This window comes from Phasianus colchicus, chromosome 19, assembly GCF_987193195.1.
Source record: "Phasianus colchicus chromosome 19, bPhaCol1.hap1.1, whole genome shotgun sequence".
Classification (NCBI taxonomy): Eukaryota; Metazoa; Chordata; class Aves; order Galliformes; family Phasianidae; genus Phasianus; species Phasianus colchicus.
In genome coordinates this window covers 7,498,005-7,519,324 of record NC_143454.1, presented here as the reverse complement: position 1 = coordinate 7,519,324, position 21,320 = coordinate 7,498,005, and the positions used below count along the sequence as shown (strand labels likewise).

The 21,320-nt window shown below is 41.3% G+C and overlaps 1 protein-coding gene across 4 annotated transcripts; it reads right to left on the bottom strand.

The window, feature by feature from the left end:
* Positions 1-699: 699 nt before the first annotated feature.
* PKN3 (protein kinase N3) lies at positions 700-20,232 on the bottom strand. Of its 4 annotated transcripts, none has more exons than XR_016458890.1 (23): positions 19,982-20,232; positions 16,556-16,838; positions 15,903-16,066; positions 14,274-14,403; positions 14,029-14,180; positions 13,459-13,654; positions 12,855-13,046; positions 12,545-12,654; positions 11,926-12,069; positions 10,909-10,984; positions 9,763-9,949; positions 9,047-9,158; positions 8,204-8,280; positions 6,767-6,833; positions 6,108-6,199; positions 5,575-5,751; positions 5,423-5,485; positions 5,012-5,088; positions 4,327-4,469; positions 3,973-4,080; positions 3,310-3,390; positions 2,000-2,701; positions 700-1,160 (listed from the first exon to the last, which is right to left on the bottom strand). XR_016458890.1 is itself a non-coding variant. In XM_090121391.1 (23 exons), the coding sequence occupies exons 1-23, from the start codon at positions 20,000-20,002 to the stop codon at positions 2,128-2,130; spliced, it is 2,853 nt and encodes a 950-aa protein (XP_089977517.1). In that variant the 5' UTR covers positions 20,003-20,232; the 3' UTR covers positions 1,833-2,127. The 4 variants fall into 4 exon arrangements, 3 of the variants coding, with proteins under 3 accessions (XP_089977517.1, XP_031457524.2, XP_089977518.1); XM_090121391.1 differs by lacking the exon at positions 700-1,160 and having other exon boundaries at positions 1,833-2,177; positions 2,551-2,701; XM_031601664.2 differs by lacking the exon at positions 700-1,160 and having other exon boundaries at positions 1,833-2,701.
* Between the last annotated feature and the right edge of the window lie 1,088 nt (positions 20,233-21,320).

Here is a 21,320-nt window from a genome sequence, read left to right as displayed (position 1 = left end):
CCTTCTGCAGATAACCTCATGCCCTATGCCTTTACTGTATCTAATGGGGAAAGAGCCAGTAACACAGGTGAGCACTTCTTGCCTAGCTCAAGTAACACTAGTGGTAATGCTACTACCTCAGCATGTAAGTACAATTTTAATGAAATAATGAAATAATACAAAGTGGCACTGGAATGGAATCTTGCAAAGGAAAGGTTCTAGGTCCTATTTGTTTGATAGCATTCCAGGATGGCAGCAGCTTTACTTGTTTTTCATTGTAATAGAAGGTCATAGTTCAAGTTTCCATAAGGACTGGAAGTTAGGATCAACAATTTAAAGTAGAAGGGCCTGTGGTGTGAATTTTAGTGCTGACCCTTTTCTACTTTAAAAACAAAAAAAGCAAACCACATCCAACAACTTAGTTATTGTGCCTTAATTGCTTTGATTCAGAAGTTAACAGCAGCTCAGGAATACATCTCGCAAGCTGGCAGAATGCAGTCAGGGCTAATGAGCACTCAGGAAAGAACAGTATAGAGTCATAGAGTCACTAATGTAACATGATAGTCCAAAAGCAGATTGAAAATGCAGACTTTTTTTTAACCAAATCCAGAGTCTGTAACCTGCATCCAGGCTAATGCGTTCAGAGAAGGAACTCCTGTCAGAGGGATATCAGAATATTAAGAATTGTTTTCATAATAATGATGCACAGTCCAGAAGGGACCCTGCAGTTGTGTCAATGTGGTGCCTGTTGCAGGATGGCTCATTTCCTCCTTAGCAATTATTTCAGCTATCACTCAAAAATATGCCAGCAGGTAATAAAGTTCAAAACACAGCGTTGTGCTCTTTGGTAATTCTCTTGTACTTGCACTGAAATGGTAGCTTATGGTATTTGTACTATAAAAGTATTAAACAATTACATACATCTTGTTTGTTTCTTTTTGCCTCTCTTTCTGAAACTCAACTTCTAGGTTTCACCTGAACTAACAACTCACTGTGCTTAACGCTCTGAAGAAGTCCTTAAAAAAAAAAGGAAAATCACGAAACAACTGCAGGGCCATAAGCAAGCCAACCATTACATTCAACTGGTAGAGGAAGATGTGTATCCTCCTTTAAATGGTGCAGAGCAGAAGGTTGAAAGTATGTTTATATGCTGGAAGTTTCAGCAGCAGTTATACTTGGCTCTGAAAATAGGAAAACAATGTTCAGAGTGAATTATTTGTTTTGCACAAACATATGCTCTTACTAAAGCTCTTAAATGCCTCTGAATTCTGAAGCACTTAACCCAGGCAACTCACGAGCTGCTTCTTATCTCCAAAAATAGCACAATTGTATTAACTTCTGTCTACCTCTGCTGAAGAAAACTGAAAGAATAAGAGCTTTGTGTCCTTATTTGTCTTCAGTGAAATGCTTCATTTCTATACATGCTTTCCTTTTTTTACCCAGCAAGTTAACATGAATTATAGAGAAGAAAATGAATCTAACCAAGTTTAATTACAAAGTATGTTGCTAGGCAAATTAGATCAGCTTAAGCATCCTGATTTTCCAGCACTAACACTGTCAATATTTAACTATTCCAAAAAAGATACAGGATATACACATTGATGAACAACTGCAGAGAGACAACTTGACTGCAATCATTTGGATGTGACAGCTGATCATACCATGCAATATGTACACAGACAACTTGGGATGGAAGGAAGGAAGGAAGAAAAATACTACCCTGACATTTACAGAGAAAAATAAAATCCTGTCTACTGAGTTTACTATGGGTAGCACTGATCTGAAACATTCACCTAACGCCAAGGAGATGAAAAGCTGAGATTTAATTATAAGGAATAGTATCTTTATTTAAAAAAAAAAAAAAGAAGAAGGAAAAGAAAGCATGTGCAAAATGGTGGCTTCTTTACATTATTAAAATCCATAGCTAAGATTTCACATCCTGAAAGAAGTATAAAGAGTTTTGTTTTGTTTTTACTTAAGGTACATCACTTGGATCATTACCAAACTCAAACATCATTACCTCAGTTGTGTTAAAATCCATTCCTTCTCTGGCATACACAAGTGGGAACAGGAATAAAATCACTACAAAGAAGGAGCACTGCATATCTCTTCTAGAAAACAGGAGAGGAGCGCCCATTCTCCCTGGTGTTATGTAACCCAAAAGAGCTGCATTCCTTTGGCTCTTTGTAAAGAGTAACCTGGGAGGCAGAGATGACAATTAAATCATTAAATTAAGTTCAGATTAAATTCCAAATTACTATATATATATATATATTCAGTGGCAGCAGAAGACATCCAATCAAAAGTGAACTTCTCAAAGGTAATTCACATCCAGTATTCCTCCAGCAAGCAAGGCTGAAAAAAACACAGCAGAGTAACAGTTTGCAGGGCACTTTACCACTACCCATTCTATGAAGTTTGTTGACTTTTCCATTGCCCATGCCAAGTCCTCTCTATGCCCTCTCAAGATGGTAACAATTTATTTGTTCATGTTTCTTAAGCACAGGAATCAAGCATACAAAAGGTGTTTGGAGACAAAATCAAAGTCCTTGAAGACAGCCTGCTCCTTACGGGTTAGGAGAGCAACCTCCTCTGGAGGAGTCAGAATTGGCTTCTGTGATGTAAACTCTTCATCAAAGTTGCTAACGTCTGTTGGATCTTTTAGAGTGGGCACAAAAGGGGGCTTCAGAGTCCTGGCATACAAAGCATCCCAATCCATTTCCTGTAAGAGAAGGAAGTGAACAGGCCAGGCTGACATTATTTGTAAAATGTGAAGTTAAAATGAAGGGAAAAAACATGCCAAAGCAAACAATATGGTTGGTGCAGGCCAGGTAGTATAGAGATTCAACAGCACCTGGAGGAATGGTAACACCTTTGCCTAAAGCAAACATATGCCACTGACCTAAAGCAAGTGTATCTTTAACTCCAACTTCTCTTAGGATTCTTGTATATTCTGCAAATGTAGGTGCCACCAACTAGACTGAATGGCAATGTCTTTCATCACTGGACCACATCTTTGTCTGCTGCAGTTTGATTTATAACAGAGTATTTGGTGATAGCTTAAAAGAAATATATACTCATACATAGAAGCAGCACAATCTGGAATAACAAGCTGGTCCTGGAAGCTTACAGAGCCCAGAAAACACACTTAGGGGTGCCATTGCCAACATGAATTGAAACACTAATGCCTGAATAGAGCAATAAGATGCAACATAAGCTGCCACTAAGATCTCACTGATAAATAATGGAAATTTGCCTCAGTACCAACAGAAAGCAAACCACTCATCTCAAATACAAGAGCTAAGGAGGAGGAGTAAAGTGAATTCCTACCTTAAAAAAGGGCTGGATTTTAATCTCTTCTGCATCTTTTTCCCCTGCTCCCAGTCTACGCTCTGGACACTTTCGAAGAAGCTGAAGGAAAGATCAGTTCAGAATTAAATAAGTGGAACAAAGATGGACAAAACCAACATTCTGAAGATAAAAACTGAAAGAGATGAACCAGCTCCTCAGTATTTTCTCATTCACTTTCTCTGCAGCAAAGTCAAACTGCTAGTAATAGCTCAAACATAGCTCCTTGTGAACAGCTTGTCAGTGACATACCCACTACAAACTGTGTGTAGAATCTCATCTTAATTGTAACTACCAGGTTACACTCAAAAGCACCTGTAACTACCAGGTTACACTCAAAAATCAAATCAAGCCACTTTCAGTGAATGACTCTAATACTTCTGTCTTTGAATCAACACTTCATTATTTCAGAGTTTGCAGCAACAGACCTCAGTGAGAAGATTCCTTATTCATTCTCAGGCTGAAGAATAGCATTTATGTATAGAGAAGAAAAAATATACATAAATTTTAAGTGTTTCTTTAATCCATGTAGGCAGCTGTAGGCTACACACACAAACAGTACCTGGTCCTAACAGAGTTCCTGTGAATCCATTTATGATAAAATACAAATTCCTCAGGCACCCAGAGACCCCTCAAGCCCATTACCTTACGGATTATAGAAAGTGCCTCTGATGAAAGGAATCGTGGATACTGGACTTCATCATTGACAATGCTATCAAAGACTTCTTCCTCATCATCTCCAGGAAATGGCGACTGCAATTGTGACAATTTTTAATTTAACACACATGGCATCCATTCCTTGCTAATATACAGGAACGAGAATAGCAAGGAGTTGTACAGATCAATTATTCTTTGGCAAGCACAGAAAAATTATCTAAATACTACAGTATTATTAATAACTAATAAATAGTTTGCTACTTTCATCAAAATCTCAGGTGATTGGGTACTGCTCTGCCCAAGACTGCTTGATGATATTCTGTAAGAGATATGCGGTCTTACCTCACCAACAAGCATCTCATAAATGAGCACACCCAGTCCCCACCAATCTACTGCCCGAGTGTAAGAGATGTCTGTGAGGACTTCTGGAGCCAGAAATTCAGGAGTACCACAGAAGGTGTTTGTGCAGTCTCCAAAACCTATTCCTGCAGGACAAGAACACTCTTATCAAATCCAGCACATGCTTCTAAATAGATCTCATGCAGTCTCATCTTCTGAAAGCGATAGGTTACCTCTTGATAATTTGTTGTTAACCATGTAAAGGCTCTCATCAGTGTTTGCAAATACTAATGAGAACGTATGATACCTCAGGTCCCCAACAACTCTGAATAGCAACTCAGACAATGCTTAAATAAGCAACTCAATCAAGAAAACCTGCAGATTCCACTGTTCATTTACTTAAGTACATATCTTGTAGCATCCTACATCCTTGCTTCTTTCAGCAGAGAAGTACACTGTAAACTCCTTCATAAGGTACCTGAAGAGCAAAGGGTACTCTTTCCAAGTTCATCATAGGCAGACAGGTGACATTTATTTTTTTTTAAGTGGAGATGAATACACGTTTATTTTAAGTGGAGATAAAGTTACATACAGCCACCTGGTACTCATATTTGTGAACACCTTACCAAAGCCCAGACCCTAAGCTTTGTTCTGATGCTTAAATATTGGCTTCATCAAAGGAACTCACCTTCCTTACACAGTCCAAAATCTGCAATCTTCACAAATCCTTCAGCATCTAAAAGCAGATTATCCAATTTCAGGTCCCTGTCGGCAAAGAAGGGGGTGAAGAAAATGGTGGATGAAGTCTGAGGACTGCCATCCAGACTCTTTTGCATGAGGCAGAAACTAGATGTTCATAAAAAGAATAAGTATCTACAACCAGTCTACATTCAGTTTAAACCACATATTATTTGGAAGATTCCCCTCAACTTACTGATGTTTTCCTCTTAATGAAAGCCTCACAAAGCAGCTTAGAGATGAGAAAAATAAAGACAAAGACTAGAGACTTCAGCAAGATAGCTCCAGAGATGTAGCTACAGGAAAAAAATAAACTTTCAAGTTGCTAAGCTGTCTTATATTTGATTTTTCACTGCATTACCTATAAACAATTTTCTTCTCATGCAGAAATTGGAGTCCCAAGACTACGCAGGCCGTGTAAAACCTAGCAAAGAGGAACAATTATCAGGAAAAATATATGAGAACCAAGTTAAACACTTACAATGCCTGGAAACTAGACTAATTGTAACTCACTGTGCTGTACGCTCTGGAAAAACATCTTCATGTATGCGCATCATAAGATCACCTCCTGGAGTGTATTCCATCACAAAACAAGCATGATGAGGTGTTTGGAAACATGCAAACATGTTCACAAGGAATGGATGATCAGAAGAATTGACCACCTCAAATATTCGCTTCTCACAGTTCAAGCTGCCAGGATTCAAAGAATTAAAATGTCAGTGTTAAAATTTGGCAGAAAAACCTTTTTCAAGAAAGACAGAATGAAGATGAAACTCTTTACCTCTTACGATATGGAAATAAAAAGCGTGGTTATTACAATATTTGTCTTATATGCTTCCAAACCTTGAATTTTAGATCATTCTTCAGGTGCGTATTATTGCACCAGAAGCTAGAAAGAAAGTTGTTGTAAGTTCCCTTACTCCTGATTTTAGATACCCCAACCTTAAGGTCATCCTAAACATTAATAGCACTAAGACTAGTATACATCATACCTACAGATTACAGATGTGATAATGTATCATTGGCAATTGTACGACAAAGCTCACCTATCAATTTCATCTCTCCTAATGATATCTTTTTTCTTCAAGGCTTTGATAGCATACAACTTCCCAGTTGCTTTGTATTGGGCCAGCAGTACCTGAAAGACAACAAAAATGCTGTACTCCAAACAAATCTGTTATTTCCTTGTTGGATTACTTTGACTCCCATTAACAGAAACTATTTCCATCCACTTCAGACAGTCATTCTTAAAACCAGGCTCAAGCGGCTCCAAAAAATGGAGCTTTTTCCCTACTCCTTGAGCTGCTGCAGTCCAGGAAGACATCACTGTAAGTTATGATCTTTTCAGAAACAGCAGCATTACTGCTGTGTTTTAAAAGCACCTCAATACTCTTACAGCAAGCACCTATACGCACACTTTGTGGGAATCACACTATTCCACCAATGATCACAGTGATAACGGAACGAGTGGTAACACTGTGCTCTATTAGATAGTTTGGCACTCCCCGGAGGGTTTCCTCAATGTTTTGAAGCCACAAATCTTCAGGACTTTTGGCTGTTAGCAAGAGTACCATCTGCTCGTGGTTTTGTTTGTAAATCTGCCGCGCAACAAATCTGCAACATTTCTATTCAGACTCTGAGGCAGAGGCCCACCTTCACAACAGCAGCCCTACAGCCCTTCACAGAGAAAGCACTTCTACACTACCTTCCCAAAATGGCCACGTCCCAGCATGGCGATGCAGTGAAAATCCTCAAGATGAACTGCCCCTTTCCTGAAGACAAACAAACAAGATTTGCTGAGACAATATACAAAAGATGCAGAAACAGAATGCAGACGAGTGTGTATTTGTGTTAGAGGAAGAAGCTCAGTACAGCAAAAGGCAAGGTGAACACCTGCCACCTTGGCTGAAATCCTGAGAAGTTAGGCCTGCTGTTCTGCCACTGGAGTGTACTTCTCATAACAGAATTAGTTCTCCCACATCCCCCATCCTTGGGAGAGTAAAATTCAGATTTGCCAACACTCCTTTCAGCAGGCTCATCTGCAACTGCGACAACCAGCCATGAACATGTATACCAAGTGCCAGGAGGACAAGGGAATAATAAGAAGAGAAGTTCTCAAACAGGAATTGGAAATGAAACAAAGAGAGACAACAGACATAAGATGTTGCTAGGGAAATAAAATTAAAAAAAAAAAAAAAAAAGAGAGATTCTATAGAACATTACATCAGCTACAAGGTGTTACCAAGGAAACTCAGACCACAGAATTGCTTGGAAATAATTTAAAAAACAAAACACCCACCCCTCAAAAGCTTTACACCAGGATCACCTTTAAAAGGTAGCAGATGCTCTATACTCCTCCAGAGAGTGAAATGAAGGGCTCAGTAGGCACCCAACTCATTAGGACCCAACTCCCTCCTAAGCTTTCTCAGAGAGAAGGTAGGTAATTGTCTGAATGCATCCTGACTCCAGCATTTTCAAGACGGGATCCCACAAAAGTGATGATGAAGTTATCAGAATATTCTAAGATCTGAACTTCAAGATCTGCTCAGGCAGGTCTTATTTGTACTTTTTCAGTCAGTGTTTGTTCAACAATAGCAATTTTTTTACTTGTTTTTGGTATGTATACTACTGTGTATCTTTTCAGTATACAAGATACGTACTTACCTGCCACAGACTATAAACAACTTCCTGTTTTATGCCTCCCTATATAACGAAAAACATTTTGTCTTGCATATTGATGAAAACAAAAGAGTGAAAAGGGTGCCAAGAGTGTTTCTGAAATACATGTCTTACAATTCTACTTTGGTGTGTCTAAATGCACTAAACTATAAAATCTTAACACAAGGAAGCACTGGAAGGCAGTTAAGTGACCTTAGTTCCTACTAACATTGGTTATTACATTGTAAAGTCTATTAATAGGCTAAGTAATGGGATTTAATGAGCAAGTAAGGGGTAGCAGACATTTGGAGAAGTAAAGTTCAGAGCAGACTTTTCATGGTATTGCCCACAAACAGCACTAAGAATCTGCTGCTGAGAAACCAAAGCATATCTTAAGTAAAATTTTTGTACTCTATGCTCAGAAATTTCAGCCCAGTGCTTCTTAAATCTGTGACCCAAGACATCTCATGCTGCCCACTGTTACCTTGGAGATGCCTGGATTGCAAATTCTGTTAAAGCAGAGCTGCAAGTCTTCTCCTCTACATGCAGCCTCTTCAGACACTAGGAACAGAGAGAAAGTTGCAGAATGTAATTCTCTGGAATCACCAAATCAGGTGTAGATACCGTGATCCAAATTTCCTCTGGTGTAACAATACGGCATGACAAGTATTTGAAGTTGGTCATCACTTCCGCTTGGAGGAAAGCAGATCAACAAAGGTTGTCTGTGGTTACACAAAACTACTACCATGTATGCTTTAAGAAGTCTAGGAAAAAAATATTTTCTTTATAGAAAAAGAAAAGACATTTCAAGCGTCTAAAAGAGCCACAGTGATTAGAGAATGCAGACTCCTCTATTGTCAAAGCCAAAGAAGAAATGGATTAGACATGGTCGAACACAAGTTATTACGCATTATATCACTCAGAACAATTTTCCTGCTCCTTTTTCTCAGAAAATGAGAGCTTTTCTCTCTTTTTGCCCAATTTCTTTAACAACAAACATTTTCACCTGGTCCTAAAAGCCTGTTGAACCCTACTTTTTATTCATAGATATCTGTTGGGTACTTCTGCCCTGAATTCCCAATGCTGACCTACCTCTCATTTTGCAAGAAAAGCTATATATTACTAAAAAAGAGCTGCAAGACTTTCATGAATACTCCATGCCAGAATAGCTTACTGGGCTCTGAAACCTTGGAGACCAATCAGCTCAGCTAATGAGGAGGCAACTGTCAGAAGCACAGGTAATTTCTCCAGTAATAAAATAAATTAGAACTGGGCCTTGAAAGAATATCAACCAACAAATAAAAGTCTCGCTATTGGCCCAGATTACCGGAGAATCTGCAGGAGATGGTGTTGGTTCTTTGGACTTGGACATCAGAAAGAGACGTGGAGGCTTGGGTGGTGCTTCATCATCATATGTAAACTTTGCCACAGGAAAGTCACTGCGTTTGTAAGAAAAAAAAAGAAGAAATTGCCTTAGAGCAGAGCATTGTATGGAAACACAAATATATCACCTTTAACATGTAAGCAAAGTTTATTTCAGTCCAATACAGTGGACAAGAGGACCATTTGATTCACAAGACAAGTGTGTGAAGCATCAACGAGAAACATGCTCTTCTAAATAACCGAAAACTATCTATTAAGTTGTTGATTAGACTCATGTTACTTTTGATAATCTGCTTTATTGTTTTCTGCATCATAGTGCTTAGTTATGACCACTTCTATACCCACAGTTCTCACTGCAGAGAAAGACAAAGTTGCTGAAATTCCCCTTGTTCTGGAGCACACTGCTTATTGGGATGGTGATTTTGGAAATTGGTTCAGCTGCCAACAATAATTCAGAAGGAACCACAGAACACTGAACAACCCACCAAGCCCACTTCATTTCAGGCAGCATCAGCTTTTCTTAAAATCCTGAATTAAGTTTTACAGATACAACTTCCATATTAATATATTTTTCCACCTCAGTAAGGCGCAATAAAATTTTAAGGTGTATTTTATGCCCATTCCAGACTGTCATACAGCAATATTCAGAACATGACTTACCTATTCAGCTTGGTTATTGAGTTGACATGATTTTGTAGGGGAACTGGAGAGAAATCCGCATGCATGGAATCATGAAGTGGGGGACTCAGAGTGCTAATGGAACTACATGGAGGGAGGAAGCTCATCATCAGGCGACCCCAAGCAGCAACACTGATGTTCATTTGAGGAGCTCGGAGAAATTCTTTCCCTGAAGGGGAAACATTGCTGAGATTACAATGTACAGATTACAGCTTGATGAACTGTTAGACTACCATTATCATCCAAACACCTGTGGGCTTACCAAGAAAATAGAAATGCACTCTGGGAAGAATTAACTTTCTTTTAGGGAATGAAGTCTAATCATGATGATGAAATAGATCCATATAACATCATAGCAATCCTCAAACAGAAGCTTCATAAAATATATTTTTTTTATTATTTTATTTTAAGCCAAGTTTTCTTCTATTTGTACACTGTATTTTAATCACCCAGCCTGTTAACAGAAAGCTTCTGAAAATATCTCAAAAACAGTATAAAGCTTTTGGAATCCTTTTATTATTTTTACCACCTCCATAAATATAAAATCAAGTTTATCCCCACTGCCAAGAATCCCGTGTATGTGAAATCTTACCTTACTCTGCTTCATGGAAAAAAATAAATAAATAAAATTGCAGACTAAAAAGAAAGTATGAGAGTTATTCCAGTCCCTAGTCTGACATGCCAGTTCCAAAGCCTTGACAATCAGTAGCCTGTTCATGCTACAGTTTTCTACGATTTAGATTTTTCCAGGAAGTTTTCCAATACCTGTCCTTTCATCAGTAACAACACTGCTGGGCAAATTAATACAGCTCAAGTCCTAGATCTTGCTAAGAAGTCTGTTAAACAGTAGTAATTGTATCATCCTAACACTGGTAATTGTGAATAGAAACAGTGCAAAAATATCACATTAAACACTATGCTGCAACCAGACAGCTTGAGTTTTTTGTGACTGAACACTATAATATAATAATGAAATCCACCTACTTACACACAGTAATTAACAAGCATTTTAATGCGCCTCACAAATTTAATGAGATAGGAGTGCATGGCAGACTACTTGCGCAAACTCCTGCCCCTCACCCACACACCCCAGTCAGTCAGTTACCTTTCAGCTCTATAGGAGCTCACCTTTCTGTTTGGGGAAAATACGTTTCTGTCGCTGCAGTTTTGGCTTTCTCTCAATGACAGGATTACAGAACATCACCTGTCAAAGAAGCAAATGGGATTTTTCAAAATAGTGCATTTACATTGTGAATGTGAACTTGCACACATGTTCTCTCATCAGATTCTCCATTCATATCTTTTTGGTAAGCTAGGAATCACTCCCACAGATTCCAGATCGTGTTATTCTAGCTTCACTGTCTAAACATCTGTTATTTCAACTGTGGTTGAAATTTTCTGTGTCTTGAAATGAAGAAAACCCAAAAACTTGAGACCAATTCATATCCTAAATAAAATTAATCTAACTCAAACCTATACATAAAAAGCTGCTTTATAATGCAGCTATTTGTAAGGTGGGGAAAAAAAAAAAGCAGCAGTCCATGGCACAAAAATTAAATTAAAAAAAGAAAAAAAGTCAACCACTAAACACAAAGGATAGGAGGTAAATTTTGGTCCGTAAGGTCAAGATCCTGCTTTTGGAAAGTTAAGCATGGGATCTTTTATCGCAACACAAACAAGAAAGCACTGTAGCACGTAAAGGATTATCTGGATGATCTCTTCATGATAGCATTTAACTCTTTATTACTATCTTCAGAAAGATGGTAAAATAAGTATACCCAGAGGGAATATGAATTCTGATTCTACAGCCTGTGTAATTCAAACCTGACCATTAAGCCCTACGTCTAATTAAAGTGTCACCAATGACTCATAATGAAAGCAAATTAAAAAAACAATGGTTTTCACAGTGCACACATGTAAGTACAGAGGAGTAGCTGAAGTGTCACTTCAGGGTATGTCTTACAATATCACATTGCTCCTTATTCATATACATGATATTGATCAAAAAGTATTTCAGGTGTCACTCTACCCTTCTAGATTATTACTCCTTCTGTTCCTTGTGTACTGGGTTGAACAACTGCTCTCAGGACAGGCACCCTGAACAGACAGATTTCTCTGAAAAAGAAACAAAGTTGACATTTCTACCTCTGCAAAAAGCATTCCTTGGGGTTCAAGCAAGAGGCACATCCCATGGCGTTCATTATCAAGGAAATCATCCAAACGTAAGAACTTCACTGCACACAGTTCTCTCCAGTCTCTCCAATAAATTGAAATTTCGAGTTCACGAGACTAGAGGGAATGGGTGATGGGTGGTGGAGACAAAAAAGCAGAAGAGTTACATGCTGCCCCACAATCCGGATGTGCCACACACACACACTGCTGTTAAATTCGGTTAACTAGACTGTGTGCATAAGAAACTTCCTCATCCTTCTGCTCCCCCTCTGCCTCTGACATTTTCAGATCTTCCCAGCTACAAAACCTTTTGGAAACAGCTGCCTTTGCTCCACATTTCAGGAATCTTTCTTAGAGTCACTTTGCTAGTAAGATAAAATAAAACTATTTAGATACAGAACAAAGGACAACAGATGTTGTTCAGGCTGAATTTCTGCCAGAGATGCACTGCCTTGAGGGGAAGACTAAGATAACTGGTACACAAAAGGGCATAGGGACAGTGCCAATCAAATGGAATTGCAACTAAATGAGTAAATTGTGTAAGGTGAAATGGAAAAACAAACACAACTCAGGAAAAGGTAAGCCATCTTACCCTGTCTAGCTCAATGACAAAGCTCTGGTCCCATGCCTGGTTATTTACTGGTCCCCAGTTTGTTTGGCCAACAACTTTATTGTCCACTTTGAGCACAGCAAGGACTTCATCTAGACAAAGGAGAAAATGTGGATTAAAGACTTTTACATTGATATAAAACTGAAGATTTAGTCATGCTGAAGGTGACTATCCCAACCAAATATAATTTCCAGGAGATAGCCAGGAGGATTAGGTACGATGTGACTTAGTTTTGCAGCCTTGTACTAGGCTAATGTAGTTCTCACATCTCAGCAAGGAGCCTCATACTCACTACATAGCTCTTCATTTCGCAGGTACTTTCCTGCAACACTACGGCCATGGATACCCAGGCCAACTCTTGTTAGGGAAAAGGACTTCAAGTCGCCTGGGCTGCCACAGATGGGAGAAGAACCAGCCATTCGGGAACGGCCGGGAACATTTTCCAGTAAATCCTGACATCCCATCAGTCTCACTTCCAACGTTCCTGAGGAATTTTAGGAGAGTAAAGAATGTTATTCCATTAAAGACAACAGTGATTCCAGTTAATCTATCCTCATACGGGTCCAAGAATTTCTCAGATTCATTATTCTTTGGCTAATATAGCTTAAATCTACCCCATGTTAGAATAACATAGTATAGATAATATAGTCCAGTTGGAAGGAACATACAGAGATCAACAAGTCCAAATGCCTATTTAATAAATGACAGATATTTAATATATTAATCAACTACTAACTCATACGATCAGAAAGCTTTTAGCAGCATAGAAGAAATAAGTCTTATTCACAGAAGATCAAATGTCCACATAACAAGAGGCATTACAACAATTAGAAGAAATGCAACTCATTTTTAATTTCATCTTCTCCACAACAAGATGCTGTGCAGGATTTACATACCTGTAAGAGCTGTAGGTTTGATGACTGAAGTGGGTTGGATAATGCCATGCTGAGCTCCCAGAGAAGAGGTATTTACTAATTCCTGCTTGATGAGAGCTCGTTTTGGGTGATCTGGAGAAAGCCCACTAAGCTGACGTTCCAAGGACAAGCGCAGCAGGTCAATCTTCTGAGAGGACTCTTGCAAACGACCCTGAGCCTAGCAATATGAAGTAGAACAGAAAGCAGGCAGAAGTTTTCAAAGGAACAGCTCCAGTCAAGGTACTACTATTCCTTTATGAACAACTAGAGTTGGTCTCAAAAAAAAGGGCTGATAACATCTTAATAACAAAGAACTTAAGGGAACATTTTCCAACAGATCCTGACTGCCCCATTGGTGTCTAAGTAGTTTCTAAGTAGCTTCACCAAAGCAAGGAATATTATCCATGGAAGAGAAAGTGATCCCAAACAGTCTGTTCTCACAGTCAGGAATTTGCCAAATTCACAACTTATGGTTAGTTCTGCTCATTCAGGCTAAATCACTGGTGTTGAGGCATGAAACTGCTCTTTAAGACGACCTGAATAAGTGCTTACCTCAGCCAAAAATTTGCGATCTTGTACCCGACTCCCTCCTAGGATCTTCAGCACATTTTTTGCCCCCTCAGCTACAGCAGCTTCAATACGCAGACGATGCCTCAGCTCCTCAATGCGCAGCTCCACAGCATTGATGGTGGCTCCCAGCCTCACTGGGTATTTGGGAGATAAAATACAGTGAGGATCAAAATAGACTATTCTGGCTCTTAAGGTTTTGGCCACATCTTTCACTTAACACACCCTACCTGCTGGATCCACCGTATCTTCCATCCCTCCTGCTGACTGAGACACCTTCACGATGTGCATGCGGATAATTTCAATCTTTGTCTTACTGTCCTGAAGCATCTGCTTAGCTGTAGCCAGCAGCTTCCGCTCCTGCCAAACAGAAAGCATGTGCAGAGAAAGGACCATGACCATTCAAAATAGATTATGGCGATGTGTTCAGCTAAGGAGTGAGATGCTACCTGCAATAAGGATCATATAAACGATTCTGAAATAGCATACATAAGCATTTATGTAAAAGAGACATTGCTGAGGATCAAGGACTTTGAGATCATTATCTCAGTTTTTAGAGAGAAAGGACAGGCCAAGGAGTCTTTGATGGACTATGACACCAAGGGAAAAAAAAATGAGTTGCTACAAAATGCCTTATAGATACGTCAGTTAGTACCAAATCTTGCAGTCAGCTGAGACTTGTAGCTCATTACTTAGTTGTACTTACAGTGCTCTTGAGCATAATGTTTGAGAATATCAGAATAGCACACGCCTGTACACTGCTGGTCTTAGTGAATTAAGTTTGACTTTTGACTTTTAAATATGATTATGCCAAATTCAGTAAGTGGGATGAATATGAAACTAGTAAAGCACTGAAAATTTCTCTCAAATAAAGAGATATCAACACACTTTAACTTAATTTTCCTCACATTACCAACTGAATGTATCTCTTATACTACCCTCACTATCACTATCTTCTCAAGCTAAATAGAGTTAGAGAATATCTCTGTTTTCTAGAGATAGCACTTCTATCATGCTACTTCCTATGAGATACTTTTCTCCAACTCAAAGCTGCCTCCAAGCTCAAGTCACTACGAACACTGAGGTTGGATGTCTTAACACATCTACATGGACATTCAGTCAGCCAAGTTCAGCATCTACACCAAAGGAGTCATGAAGAGTCTGTAGTGTGTAAGTAAGATTTTTCCAAAAGGTCATCCATCGATTCAGGAATGAACGAGCGTGCCTACAGCAACTCTTTATCTAACTAGAACTTTTCATAGAAGGATTTAGGTGGCTGAGGTAAAAAATTAAAAAAAATAATTAAAAGAATGATTCCCAACGCTATCATTAATACCATTAAGCAACATTCAAGAGCAGAAGCACAATCAGCATTTGCCATGGAAGAACTGCTATAAGGAGCAAAATTGCTAGGCTGTGCCAGTCTGGCTGGTCTAATAATTCCCCTCTAACAGTAATCACCACATGATTCATAAAAGACAAGGCAACCATAGCATGGGCCAAAGTGGACTAAAAATGCCCTTCCAGAAAAGCCTTGCCCTAACATCCAGTAATTATAGATTAGCTTAAGCTCTTGACAAATGACATATGTGCCCTCCAATTCCTTTTCAATTCCTGCAATCTGTGTGTCAGATTGCTGCAACATGTTACTTTCATATGACTGGTTGTCCCATGCAGTACCATAACCTGCTATCACTATGCTGAGCACCAAAACGCAGAGCTAGGATTCAGTCAAGCATGCTTCACAGATTAATTTCTTTCACATACCAATTACCAGAGAGAGTTTGTATATGGATTTAATACAGATACATTTAATTTCAGGGATCAATATTTCCAAATTGTTGTTTATTCCTGCTTACCTTGGATGTTGCACTTGAATACATCTGGATCATATTCTCAGCTCCTTGCTTGACTTTCATTTCAACATGCAGCTGCTTTTTGAGAGCTTCAACCTTCCTGGCCATGGGATCTGGGTTTCTTTCCCAGAGGCAAGGGTCAGGAGATAAAGATCCATCTGTACAAACTATGTCATAAACATAATTAGTTGTCTTTTCTTGAGTTATTTCACTGCATGGTTCTAAATGATTCCACACAAGAAGGTTAAGTTACAAAATAACACATAAAAAGGTCTCTATTCTCTACAAAACTGACTGCAAAATATTGTTTCAAATGAAGCTTAAGTTTCTAAGTATTTCTTTTTATCAGTGAACTACTCCTACCAATCACTCTTTCAATTTTATACTCACTCACATCCCATAAAGTACTTAAATGTTCAACTGCCTATTCAGATCCCTTCAAGTTCACCTACAGCCTGCTCCTAAATATTGTTCATGCCCAACATTCTTCCCTCTACACCAATCTCTCATGTTGCCCGACTCCTTTCACCTCAATTGCTTCTGTTCCCAACCTTTTACTGCACAGAGTATTTCATCAGCTGAATACCAACAGGAAAAATCCCCGCTAGCATTGGAGCACCACAAGATTTTCCTGCCAGCTGTGACCCATGGCTTACCTGTCTTATTGTCCTCCTTGCCAGTTATTACAATCCTCGCATTCAGCTCCTGAAGTTCCCAATGAAGTTGTTCTAGTTTGCGGTTGGAGGATTTCAGCACGTGCTCTATATGAGCCAGATTTTTTCTGTCTGTTGTTGCTTTACGCAGGTTTTCTGCTCCCTCTTTAATTTTCAGTTCTTTCTGTATAGCACGACGAAGAAGTTCCTTCTCACCCTCCAGTTTTTGCTGGAAGCTTGGATCCATTAAGTTCACACCATTGCCCAGCTGCAAGAGACAGCTGCCCTGCAATCAAGCAGCATTGGGCAAGAGGATTTCAGAAATAAAACAGTTTAACCTTCTTTTTAAGGATGAAACAATACCCTTAAAAGATTCCACTCCTTCATTTCATTTAGAAAATGGTTCACACAAACTCTGAAGCTCATCTTTTCATGAAGTTTTCAAGACTTAGATTCAAAGTCCAGAGGATAAAATGCAACTTTGATCATCCTGTGCTGTAATTCAGCTTTAAATAATAGTGAAAACAAACCTCCATCTTACTTTTCTTTTGGTTATTTAATGGCTACATAAATCTTTGTTCCTACAGTATCAAACTTAGCCAATATTTGCCTTTGTCCTGATCACGTTCTACTGGTACCATACAGTAAATACAGATTATGTATCCAAAGACACACAACTATCCTGTTAGAGACGTTACAGAATGTCACAACCATGCATCAGCTCAAAGCTGTTACCCCGAAGAAGACAAACATAACCCCTACAGCAGCTGCTTACAAACGAGCAAGCAAAGAACAAGCTTAACTTCCAGCTGTGTCTGAAAAGGGAAGCAGCCTGCTGTTTCAACCTGTGGTTTACAGGCAAGGCCACTCAACGTGTTGCATTTAGCAGCCAACACACTTGCTCTGGGCTTTGTTTCGTATTGTTTTCAATACACCTTGTTCTGCTGAGATATGCCTCAGCAGCAGCTCTGGACAGAGGTGTTCTGTATACAAACTCTGAACCTTTGAACCTGCACAGTATAGGCAGTAGCATCTAAAGTATATCTCACTCACCAAACAAGCACTGAATTCAAACAGCAGCTCTTAAAACTTTATCCAGAAGGATGCTACCTAAACCTAAAGAAACAGATGAAAACAAGAGGCTGTGCTTCTCTCTTCTGCACAAGAGGTGGCTTTATGGCATTAAGAGCATTTAATATCTTAACGTAGCATGATCACATTCCTCACTTAAATGCAAAAGAAATGGTTGCACAGCCAAACTCCACCAACCAACTCGGTACCACACAACCACACTAAAGAGAGAACTCAGGAATCATGATTTCATGATTTGCTTTCATATTCCTTAATTGCTTGACCATGTTCCCAACAATAAACCACACTGGTTTTGCATTACTCACATACACTGCTGCAGTTTAAGCGTGCTATGCACCCAAAGCCCATGCCACTCACACAGAAACAAATAATTATTCAATCACACCCTTTGTATATTTTGTTACACAGCTCAAAGACCCAAACCAACATCCTCGACCAGTTCGCAGTACAAGTTCAGCCCAACAGCAAAATAATGAAAGAACTAAAAGGAAAAACAAATCTATTTTAAATTTGGCCTAAAACCAAGTTGGGTCTGCAAGGGATACGCTATAGCCATAATAGGAATTGTTCAGATTGGTAGCAAAACAAAAAGGTTCAGATTAACATCCTGAGTCCAGGAAGTTCTCGCCCAATTAATAAAGCCAGGAACTAAGCCAGAGCTTTGAAAAACATCCAGGGTTTTGCGAGGAAGAACTTGAATCATGGAGTTCCTGACTCACAGGCTCAGGCTCTACCCGCTCGAAGTTGGAAAATCAAAAAGCTCTTTATCCACTTTGTAAGAAGTGACTAAAATTAGTCTGCTGGTTAAGTCTCATTTAAAAAAAAATAATAATAATTTAAAAAAAAATCAGAAAAAGCAGGCAGATTTATTTTCTATCCAAACTATGCAAACAGAGGTAAGCAATCCATCCTCTCCATCTGCACAGAGCAACAGAATGAGTGGCTGATGCAAGATTAGTTCTGACAAAGGGTACCGAGTGCAGAAACCTGGATAGGGGTTCAGAGAACAGCTGTAGTCCAGGCAGTAGTCAGGTCAGTTTCCCTTCAAGTCACTCTGCCAGAAGCTGGACGGAATGCACCACACTCATTTTCTAAACACAATTAGAACGTAAGCATGGTATGTTTTACTGGGTCCTTCTACCCCTCTATAGAGCAGGGATGCCTTACCATAGATATAGTTTGCTCCAGGAACGTAGAACATTCTATTCTGAGAAGGATAAGAAAGCTGCATTTGCATTTGTGTTGATGCATTTTGCATTCTGACTGAGGAATGTCGCTGGGGTGTCGGGATGCCGCCACAGCCCACGTGCAGCTGTTCCTGGCCTCCCAGAGGTCAGCCCTTCAGCTGAGCTCAGCCTTTCAGCACAACCCAGGCACGCAATCACAACTTGCACAGAAATACCCCCAGCTAGCTTAAATTAGCTCACTTTTGGTACTTTTGCCTGCTAGAGCTCACCCAGGGCTTCAGCTGCACTCGGGTTGTGCTGAAGCATCCAGACTGCTTCCTATCCAGCAAAGATTTCAGCAGAGCCCAAGTTGCTCTTGGCCCTCTGAATTGCAGCCCCTGGGCCGCTACCCAGCCCGGCCATCAGCTGCACAAAGCCCAGCACAGAGCCGTCCTTCAGAGCCACACCGCAAAACTGATGTGATGTAAGGAGCTGGATGTGATGAAGCATCCCGCTGCAGACCACACGTCTTCACCGCAGCATTTTAAATCCCTTCTTTCACAGCAGCTTCGTGCTGAGGCCCGCGTCGGGCAGATCGCGTTAACCACATTCGCTCTTTACAAGAAAAGGACACAGCTCGGTTTGGAAAAAAGCGATTGCAGCCCTGCCTGGAGCTGGTCCTCTTTCCAACACTGAACGATGAGATTTTTGGCAAGCGGAGATCCCGTGCGGCCGCGGGACGGGGCACACCCTCAGCAATGGCACCGAGAGCTCTTTGTGCCGTCTCCCCATCACCGCTTGCCCGGATTCGGCTCGAAACGCCTCGAGGAGGAGTTCGTACCCCTGTGCCGGGGAGCTCACCCCAGAAAGCGCTGCTTTTCCCCGCGGGGAGCCGCGCAGCCCCTCCCACTCCGAGGAGGACCCCGCTTTCCTCCATAGCACCCCGACTCCCCGAGGAGCGCCGGGCGCTGCCTGCCTTCCTACCCCCCCCCCGAAGGAGAGCCGCGATCCTCCCTGCCCACCGCCCCCTCCCGTGGGCTTCCGGCGGAGCACGGAGCCGAGTTTTCCAGGCGGGAGGACGGGGAAACCCCCCCGAAAGCCCCCAGGACCGGGCTGAGGGACGCCTCGACGCCCCCCGCCTCAGGCTCGCCTCGCCCTTCGCGCCGCTCACCTGCGGGCTGCCCGCCGCCATCGCTCCGTGCGGCGCCGCCAACGACCGGCACTTTTTCAAACTTCAGCCTTCCCGGGGAGCGGCGCGGCCCCGCCAGCGCCCTCTCGCGGGGTCCGGGTCTGGGAAGTCCCGGCGGGCGGCCCTCGAGCAGCGGGGATCCTCCTCCCGTGCCCGCGCAACGCCCGGCTGCGAGCTCAGCCCTCCGCCCTGAGGGAACGGCCGGGATGGCGGCGGGAAGGAGGGGCGCGGCAGCCGGACGCTGAGGAGACCGAGGCACCTCCCGCCTCCGTAGGCACCGGCAGCGGGGTTTTGTGGCAAAGCGACGTTACGGTGACGCCGTGACAGATCTTAGCTCGGTTCGTGACATCTCCGGGCTGAAGCCGGGCGCTGTTGGCTGTGCTGGCCCTGCCGGCTGTTTGTAGCTTGCACGTAGGGCAATCCGCAGCTCTCCTCCAGGGACGGTGCTGCCCTGGAAAGGAGACGACGCCCATCTATCTGTCTGTGACCAACTGATTCTGTGTAGAGATGCCCCTCTGCGGGGCAGGACCGAGACAACGCTGCTTCAGCTGAATATTTGGGACAGAAGGAACCCGAACCATTGGCAGCGTCGCTACAAAACGCCGAGCGCTGCCTCATCGCCACGCAGAGCTGACAGGCGGTGCATCGCTGCCTTCAGGTGGCACAAACCTCCCCTCGCATCCCTCCTCGGCAGCACTGAGTATTATTTGTGCATTAATATGCTTTTTCAGCCCTGGAGCCATCCAGAGTTGATAGTATTCCCACGTACGTGCTTAGAAATAGGCTAATAAAGAGAACGCTTTTCTTTTATTTAATTAGAGCCGTTTTTTCTAACATAAGCCCGTTGTAAATAGTCTACAAGTGAATAATTAGTATAAGGAAACCACCAGAAAATGTAGAATTGAAATCTAGCTTAATCAAGTTGAATTAATGAAGCCTTAGACTTCTATAAAACCTTTGAACATGCTCCTGTTGTTAATAAACCCAGTGCATTAGATTAATATAAACCCTTCTGGAACCTGCTGCTTTTTGTAACGTGGGCCAGGCTCTGTTTAGTGTTTAAGGAATGATTTTAATTAGACTCTTCATTCTGTGGAAATACTAGGAAAGGAAAAGATGATTTAGTTGGCTTTGGAGTTTCACAGGAGCAGCGGACAAACCGTCCCATGTGTAGAGATTGAAGTTTAGCTCAGTGAGGTGCAGAGGTCGGTCTGCCCACTGCTGTGCTGGGGGCTTGTAGGGGGGCTTCCTCATTCTTTTTGGGCCTCTACCTTCCCTGCGAGGCTGGGCATCAGTGTGTGGAGCCCAGGGAGCTGTAAGA